Source organism: Notothenia coriiceps, unplaced genomic scaffold, assembly GCF_000735185.1.
Source record: "Notothenia coriiceps isolate Sejong01 unplaced genomic scaffold, NC01 NC01_scaffold00008959, whole genome shotgun sequence".
In the NCBI taxonomy this organism is placed as follows: domain Eukaryota; kingdom Metazoa; phylum Chordata; class Actinopteri; order Perciformes; family Nototheniidae; genus Notothenia; species Notothenia coriiceps.
Window position 1 is genome coordinate 393,148 of NW_011341660.1, and position 9,537 is coordinate 402,684.

Here is a 9,537-nt window from a genome sequence, read left to right on the forward strand (position 1 = left end):
ACACACACACACACACACACACACACACACACCACTTCAGGGGACATTACATTGACTTACATGCATTTCCTGGAAACTTAACCATAACCATAACCAACACATGCCTAACCCTAACCCTAACCAAGTCTTCACCCTAAAATTAGTGATTCCCCTTATGGGGACCTCCATTATGTCCCCATAAGGGAGGCGAGTCCCCACACGTGACTGTGTAAACAGATTTAGGTCCCCACAAGTATAGTAATGCTAGACCACACACACANACTATTAAATCAATTGAGAAACTGGATCACATGTACACAAAAAATACAAAAAATCTGTAGATTTATGCAAAATAAATATCTGTCAACCCACTTATTGTTTGAGGTAATTAAATATAATGTTCATTAATTTAATCTATATCAATACATCATATTTTAAACGTTTTTTTATACATTTAAAATCTACGTTTATTATTTTTTTTAACACTTTATTTTTGAAAATTTTCATTACAAAGAAAAATCATAAAGAAGGTCATTGAGCAGTCAAATACATACTTTAGATGCAACAGTGCACATTTAAACCAGACTGCCAAAAAGCAGATCAAATATACCCCCCACCCCTACCCCAGCATAACATAAAAAATAAATAAATAAAAAAAACAGTAAATGAGATAAGTGTCAAATCTTCATTTTTAAAGAAACTAAGGCAGTAAAATAAATATAGTGAAATAAAAAGCACAATATTTCCCTTTGAAATATAATGGAGTGGAAGTATAAAGGAGCACAGAGAGAAAAACACTCAAGTAAATTGATACTTCAAATATTATTATTAAGTGTATTTGAGTTAATGGACTTTCCACCACTTATATGTTATTGTATTTGTTTATTTGGCACATTAATGAACACTTAAAACATGAAATATGCCAAGTGTAAATATGCCGGATTTATCTTGGAGCTACTTTCCATCCGCAGTCCCTCACATAAAACATTAAGAGAATGAAAGTTACAAACACAGCAAACATAAAATGAAAGAAAAGTGCAAGAGTAAGAGAATACCCAAATATTTATGACATGGTAATACAATATAGCAGCATCGATACATACGGTGCAAGAGAAGATGCCCCTGTATTAAAGTGCATTTAAAAGTTTTAACGCTCTCTTCAAATGTAGGTGAGAAATTAAAACTTGAATTGTCTGAAATTGGAGAACACAGCTGATCGTTTTTACGCTAAATGACACATGCTGTTGTTTGTCTCAGGGCGAGGAGGGGATCCGCCGGGCCATCTGGGAGAAGAACATGCTGATGATCGAAGCCCATAACCAGGAGGCAGCGCTGGGAATCCACTCCTTCGAGCTGGGGATGAACCACCTGGGAGACATGGTGAGTCTTAACAGCCCTGAGCCTCAGGCCTCGAAAATGACAAGCTCAGAATGAATGAGTATATCTTCACTTCTAAACGGGCTTATGAATAATCTTTTTCATCAAAGCCATTGTGGTGTTTTAATCCGTGTCTGCATGTAATAGCCACTTCTCTGTCGGGTTTCGACCATAGACGGTAGGGCTGCTCAATTAATCGTATTTTAATCACAATTACGATTTTGGCTTGCAACGATTATGAAAACAACATAATCTAAATAAAACGATTTTTTTTTAATTTAATAATTATACTTAAAGTTCAGGGTAATCAACTGTTAAAAACAGACTGTTAAACTTTTTTTTCAATAAATTGATGTTTTCAAAGTAAATGAATAATCGTTTTTAATAATCGTGATATCAATTATTGACCCAAATAATCGAGATTATGATTTTTGCCATAATCGAGCAGCCCTATATATATGTATATATATTATTTGACAAAGTGAATGTCCTGACATTCAAATTATATAGCATGGCACACAGGAATAAAATGACTGCACATTCTATCAAACTAGTTTTCATCACGTTTCAGTTACCCTAACCCTAACCCTAGCATATTTCTCCCATTCAAGCCACTCATTTATTACGTTTAACATCACCGTGATATCACTGGCTCTGCTCAGCTGCTGTGATTTCAACAACAGCCAGTTATTTCAGGTTAATGAAGTAAAGAAATATCAACTGTGCCATTTAAATGCCTCAGGATCTGATCTTATTGGACAGAAAAAAACAACAAGGCTTCATCAAACAATTGTTCTTATTACCAATTGATTAGTTAATTTACAGTGAGTTTTTAAGTTTGCTAACCCCATAGTGACACTCACACATGTCTATTTATTCATTTGTTTCACCGCTACCTAAAGAGATAAGAGTTTTCTCTCAGGTACGAAAAAAAAAAAACATAAAATCCCCCCTTTTTAAAAGTCTGTAACGAGCACATGTTTTGCTGGAAGAAGAACTCAATGAAGAAATGACTTCATTCTAAAAAATAGTTGGCAATTCATTTCCTGTCAATGCTCCAATCATTGCTGCTGTAGAAATCAATCAGCGTTGACCCACAGTCTGAGTTATAGCCGCCATTAGCAACTGTAGTAAAGTGAAAATCGATCTCACTGCTGAGTGCATTCAAAAGTGAGAATCCTGTTTGTAGTGAAAGTCATGGGAAAGCAGCCCAGTGTCAGAGCTCCATATTTCCCTCACCTTGGTTTTATCGGCTGTCGTCACTGATGCATGCAGCAGAGCGTCGAGCTAAAACTAAACGAGATTTGCTGTCCTTAAATCAGCTGTCTTCAGTGACGTGTGTGTCAGCGCGGGTCATAACTGATGGCTGTGTTTGCATCAAGATGCCGGCTTTAACAAGCAATACATCAGCGGGAAAAGCAGAATGAAACCCGACAGCGCTTGAGCTCTTTTATTAGAGACAGGAACATGTACTACACACCCAGATTCTGGATGAATGGCCCATTCACGTTGGTGCAGAAACAGGTGGCCGTGTGTATAAAGGCATTTTCTTTCTGACTGGAAGTGAAAAGAAAGAAATTACCAGATGGCTTTCACTCCTTCTGTTAATGATCTCTCCGCCTGCAGACTGAGCTGCGATGAGAGCATTCTGATCATCATAAATGATGAGATTTGTAAAATATAAGCATCACTTTGTGCACAGTTACGCCCCTCTGGTGTCAAATGTTGAAACTTTTACTCCATTACAACTACAATTCCTGAACTTAAAGGGGACCTATCATGCAAAATGCACTTTTGTACGTCTTTTACAGTATACATGAATATGTGTCCCCGGTGTGTCAGGGAACTCACCAAGTGTCAGACAACACAACCCTCTCTCTTTTCCTCCATACCCAAATCTCTAAAAACGGGGCTGTAACGGATCTGATACAGACTGATCCAGATTTGAAATATCTCTGACGTCAAAAACAGGGAGCTCCGCCTATATGGGCAACTCTCCACCTATCAGGGGAATGAGAGGTTGCTGTGGCATGGTAAACAGCATGGTAACAGCATGGTAACAGCAGTAACAGCTTCTGCCACGCCCCCCTCCTTTGCAGGGGGGCGTGGTCAGCTGCAGCTCATTTGCCACAGAATCAGCCCTTGCAAAAACAGGGCTGGAATAGAGCAAATAGAGCGAAATGAGGCGTGGCTAAAATGCATGATCTGTTTGGTATTTTGAAAAAAAAACTTCACAGACATGTTTTATAGAGTTATGGTCCTACAATATATTATTCAAATATAGCATGATAGGTCCACTTTAAAATGTTTCTTAAAGAGGCCCTATTATGCTTTTGGGGTGTTACCTTTCCTGTAGTGTGTCATATAGGTTTCGGTGCATGTAAATGTTCTGCAAAAGCTAAAATCACAAAGTTTCCTCCAGTCTCCTTTGTAAAAAAGTACGATAAGTGCCTCTAAAATGTAGTGGTGTAGTATACAGTAGCATAAAGACATCCAGTAGTTTCTTTGTCACTTGTTTTAAATCCTCTTTTCCTCTTCTTAGCATCCATCTGCTTCTTCTTTAACTTTTTTTGTAGCTTTGTTCATTGCACTTTTTGCCCCTCTGGTGTCAAATGAGGACATCCGTGAAGAGTAAAAACACTTCATCCTCCGTCACCCTGCCGAATCAAATCCGCTCCCTGATGTGTTTATTTTTCTTTCACTTGTCTAAAGCCTAAAAGTAAATTGTCTCTGCTTCTCCTAACTTGTTCCTGTCCAACAACATTTCTTTCTCACGTGATTATTTCTGGAACTAAGTGAAGTTTCATAGCATTTACTGTAAGAGTTGTGCAACCTGTAACTCCTAGTTTGCACTCTTTGTTTCCTGTTATGTGTTTCAATATGAACATCTACCTGCTGTTGCACTTTTTCCTGAATGACAGTGTGAAATACATCCCTGAAACCTCATGTACAATCTAAACTGTGTGTCTCTGTGCGTGCAGACGTCAGAGGAAGTGAACGAGAAGATGACCGGCCTGATGCTGCCTCCAACCAACGGCCAGCGCAGCTTCACCATGGCTTTCGACGACAAGCTGCCAAAACTCCCCAAATCTCTGGACTACCGCAAGAAGGGCATGGTGACTCCAGTAAAGAACCAGGTCAGGAGTTACAGCTGCACAAACTGTTTCAATAATAACTCATCTTATAAAATATCCAGTTCATTAAAGCTTAAAAGTTATTTGGGCAGCTCTCTGGGGAAAATCCCACAAGGACAGAGTTACTGTAATAATATTACTTTTGTCGGTAACGCGTACTTTTATAAATCAGTAATCACACTACAGTTAGCATACTAACATACAGAATTACTAGATTCTCCCTTTGACAGACAAGTGGGATTTCTACATTACATTTGCGCGATTTGCACGTCCACATGCAGTGCATAAACATGGCTGAGTCATGCCCATTATTTTGAGTTCGTCCGAAGGAAGGACAGGAATGTGACGGTGAGGTTCAAACTGTGTCCAGGCCAGAAGCTGTTATCCACTGGGGCGGCCCTGAGAGTAAAGTAACGAGTAAAGTAACGCATAGAGAGTAACGAAGTAAAGTAATTATTACTTTTTTTTTTTGAGTAACGACCCCATCTCTGCAAGGAACATTATAGTTTTTTGTCTTTTAGGATTTTGAAATCCTTCGTTTGAACAGTAAAAACTAAACATACCATTTGAAATCCTTTCTAATAAACCATACTTTTGGGTTTTTTAGAGCTCAAGGAGGAAGAAAAACGTGTTGATTCGGTAAATGCGCATCCGTGTCATTCCCTCGAGTAGCTTTTAGACAGTCAATAAATAGGAGAAATGGGTGAGCATGAGCCGTAATATTCAGAAACAGAAGTGCCTTCACCAATGGATGCAGTTTGATTACGATGACGTTGCAAATGTTGACTCTTGCTCTGTTGAATCCTAAACACATTGTAAAAGTAAAGGTAAAGTTAATACGTTTCCAAAGAAGTGGGAGAAACCCGCCACGCCTGGTTTATTGAGAAATGTAACTTTCAGGAACAATGGCGATGTACATAACTAAGGGCAGAGCTGGAGAAATAAAAACATCCAACATTATCCAGAGCTGATATCCTATTATCAAAATGTTAGACCTCAGTAAGCACAGAAAACAAACCGGGACATGACAGCAGATTCAACTTTTAATCAAAGTGTCATAGTTTGTGAGAATCAGCCCGTTTCCAACCGTGGAGGAAGTCATTGAACATATGTTTTATTACTGCTTCAGTAGTTCATTAATAGCAAGATAGAAATCTACAGATAGAAGTTGAGTGATGTTGTTTTTTTGTGGACTTGTGGGAAACCAAGAAGACGGATTTCCTCAGGCTGTTTTAAGGCAAAAGGAGAAACACAAGACTTCGTTGATTTCTGAGGGGAGATGTGGCTGTTGTTGCAGACAGAAGCAACAATAACAAAGGCAGCTAGTGATATATTATAGAAGTAATACAGTGCGCATTTTAAGCAAGTATGTACCTCAACATATGACACATCTGCATGTCAATTGGAGAAAATGTTAAAACAATTATGCAAAATTGTTAAAGATTGATAAATATGTTGGACATTGGAGCTCCACACGTTCTGCCTTCATCTTCAGTGTTTTTATTCTTCTGGCTTACAAATACTTTACAAATGTAATAAGATGAGTTCAGTGAAACCCCATTTTATTTAGCTCTAATAAGATACAAAAACATCCTCCAACATCTGGAGCAGAGGCACTCTCCAGAGGCTCTCCTGTGACCTCAAAAACAATGAGATGTTTAGTATGTGGTGAAAACAAATCTTCCTCCATAGAGACTCTCAGAAAAGAACCTGGTGAAAAGTAAACAAAGCAAACAATCGTGGTTAGTGTGCGATCACATGACCTGCAGCCTGTTCTTACTGCTAATGGACACACAAACACAAGAATGGCTTATTATATGTAATTAGTCATTATGAGTAGATGGGACAGCCGGATATTATTTATGTAAACAAGGGGTGAGCAGAACAGGAAGTGGATGGATTGACAATATGGCGTACATCTGCTCTTTGTGCTAGCGGCAGATTAGCAGCGGAGTGATGTGATCTAACGAAGCCGTGAACTGAAGCACCGGGTTAATATTTCATTTTATTTTTCACTTTGTTCTTACCCTCATAATGTTGTTTTGATTTGGATTTATTGACTTTGAGGTCTAGTTTTAGTGTTTTAAGTTCTTGGTTATTGAAATACATTTATTCCATTCAAATAAGGACCAATATATCTGGAAATGTATTATTAATATTATCATCCTTAAAAAAAAAATATATATGAGAAATTAAAAATATATAATTAATCCATCTTCTCCCGCTTATCCGTGGTCGGGTCGCGGAGGTAGCAGTTCCGTATAATTAATTATAAATAAAAATACAAATTAATTATTATAATATCAATACAATAATAACAATAATAATATGAATATAGTAGTTATTAGATACACTGTTGAGATGTATACATTTACTGTTGTTAATTTTCTACATGCTGATGGGACAAGATAGATGTCCCAAATTGGGAACAATAAATAATATCTTATCTAAATTATAAAAATACACAAATAATATAAAAAATAATAATAATAAATCACAAATTCAGACATTGGAAAAACACTATTGGTTTCATAGCCAAAATAAATTAACCGTGGCTTTTTTTAAATTATTATTATTATTATTATAACCTGCGTAAATACAACGTCTATGATGTCGTCGCCCTCTGGTGGAGGGAGGTGACATTGCAGCTATACACAGGATTTATTGAGATGCTCCTCTTCTTCTCTCCTTCATGAATAATTCAGCACACTGGCTTCACTCTCTGCATACTAACACCTCTGCTGCTTCCTCCTCCCTTCCTCTCGAGATGACTGCATTGTGTTTGGATGTTCTGTTTGTTCCAAGCACATTTCACAAAGCAGTTTTTCAGAACATCCTCCAGTAAAATGATGTGGAAACACATTCACAAGGTTTTTAATTACAGCTTTTTGTTTTCCTTGAGGTGTCAAACGCAGAGGTGTTCAAACTGGAAGCCATGATGCAGGCAAGAGTTTATAGTCAGATAGTGATTTTAAGAGTGTCTACTTCATGAGATAAAGAGTGAGACAGCAGCTCCATAGCGCTATTAAGGGCTGAGTAAATTAAACACAATGTTATGTATCACTCGAGCTGCCAGAACAGAAACATTGTTTGAATTAAAGTTGTCACAGTCTGCCCCCCAGTGGACGGACTGCAGAAAACAAGCGTTTGATTTTCATGTCATTTAAGTCTGATTTCCCCTCAGGCTGATGAGATATTAACACCGTTTTAAAAAGCTGTGTTCATTAGAAAAGACATGAATAAGTGGATTTTGCTTAATACTGTAGGTGACCTCTAACAGGGGACTTTGTGCATATTGTAATTATCAATTAAAACAAAAACAAACCCTCCTCTCCTATTCTCTCCGGACAGGGTTCCTGTGGATCCTGCTGGGCCTTCAGCTCGGCCGGGGCCATCGAGGGTCAGCTGGCCAAAACCACAGGGAAGCTGATAGACCTGAGTCCCCAAAACCTGGTGGACTGCGTCAAAGAGAACTCCGGCTGTGGAGGAGGATACATGACCAACGCCTTCACGTACGTGGAGGATAACGGAGGCATCGACTCTGAGGAGGCCTACCCGTACGTCGGAGAGGTAAGACAATTATAATAATAATAATAATAATAATAAGAGAGGTGTCTGCTGATTGTGTATATGTAGATATATACATACGTATTTATTTTTGTATCTTACCGAGAAAAATGAAATAGCTGGACCAACTTAAGTGAATTACTTCAATTGGTAAAAGGCACATTAATTAGCTAAACAAGTCAGCTTAACAACATTTATATGAATCGGATGTACTTTATAATTTGTGTGCTTTCAAATAAACAGTTTGGGATAATCCAGCTTCATTTTCTCAAAGCTTGAAGTTTTTGGAAATCCTCCAGACAAACTGAAACCAAACTGGTCAACAGTTCCTCTGCTGGCTGTCACGTTTAGCAATCAAGGAACAATACAAAAAACATCATTCCCTTTTTCATTTTGAACTCTATGCACCACATGATGAGAGCAAAACTCTCCCTTTGTCTCACTGAGCAAACATAGTTTCCTCTTAAGTAATTTATTGTTTCTATATGGAAGTTCTGCGGCTTGTTGATGATTAAAGACAACTGGTTCCTCATTGTTTGGCTACTGAACGATGCACCTGTGATCTGGCACGTCATGTGAAGTGTGCATGTGACAGTACAGTCACGAGGTACGATGCACACGCTGCCAAAAAACGAATTACCGTAATTTTCGGACTATAAGCCGCGCCTTTTTTCCCATTTTTCGACGCTGCGGCTTATATAACGGTGCGGCTAATCTATGGATTTTTACAGCTAACGGCCACTAGGGGACTAAATCTATGGATTTTACAGGTTACAGTCCACCACCTTTAACTCTATGGGCTCTATGGCCGGTCCGCGCCCCCCACCTTTAAGCGGCGGGCTCCAGCAGGAAAAGCTGGAGGCCGGAAAAGAGTAAGACAGGTAGCGCGCAAAAGTAAAAGTGGAACCGAGAGTGGTACGAGAGACAGAACGAGAGCAAGACAGACAGACATTACGAGAGCGAGACAGTTTGTCCCCGTACCACTGGTTGAAAACCACTGCTGTAGATCACTGCCGGTACGTGCGCTGGGAGCGCACCGTTTAAGTTTGAAAGTTGAAAAGTTTGTGTGTCTGAAACGCTATGTGATACAGTACAGTTTACACAGTACATGAGAACATGTACTGTGTAAACTGTACTGTATCACATAGCGTTTCAGACACACAAACTTTTCAACTTTCAAACTTAAACGGTGCGCTCCCAGCGCACGTACCGGCANCACACACACCCCACACCATTAAATTCGGGACGGTCCACATTAATTTCGGGACGGCTTAGATTGTATTTCGGGACGGTTCCGGGAGGATGGTGAAAAAAGTTAGTCGAGAGCCCTGCCGTGATGAGATGATTATATGCAGCTGCGGAGTGAATGTATGAATTCCCAGTCTTCCTGAAAGAACTTGCGCTGAGCTTCATTTACCTATAGTGGTATATCGCCATTTATATTGGTTGATATGTCCATCTTTTGGACTCAGTTGACACA

General features: G+C 38.9%; 1 protein-coding gene across 1 annotated transcript in view; it reads left to right on the forward strand.

Annotated features, from left to right (window-relative positions):
- Positions 1-8,636, forward strand: part of LOC104944927 (cathepsin K-like) — a 20,499-nt gene extending 11,863 nt beyond the window's left edge. Inside the window, exons 3-6 of the mRNA XM_010770533.1 lie at positions 1,237-1,359; positions 4,338-4,493; positions 7,842-8,060; positions 8,550-8,636. Of these exons, the coding sequence (XP_010768835.1) occupies positions 1,237-1,359; positions 4,338-4,493; positions 7,842-8,060; positions 8,550-8,636 (585 nt within the window). The remainder of the gene's footprint in view (positions 1-1,236; positions 1,360-4,337; positions 4,494-7,841; positions 8,061-8,549) is intronic.
- Positions 8,637-9,537: the final 901 nt, after the last annotated feature.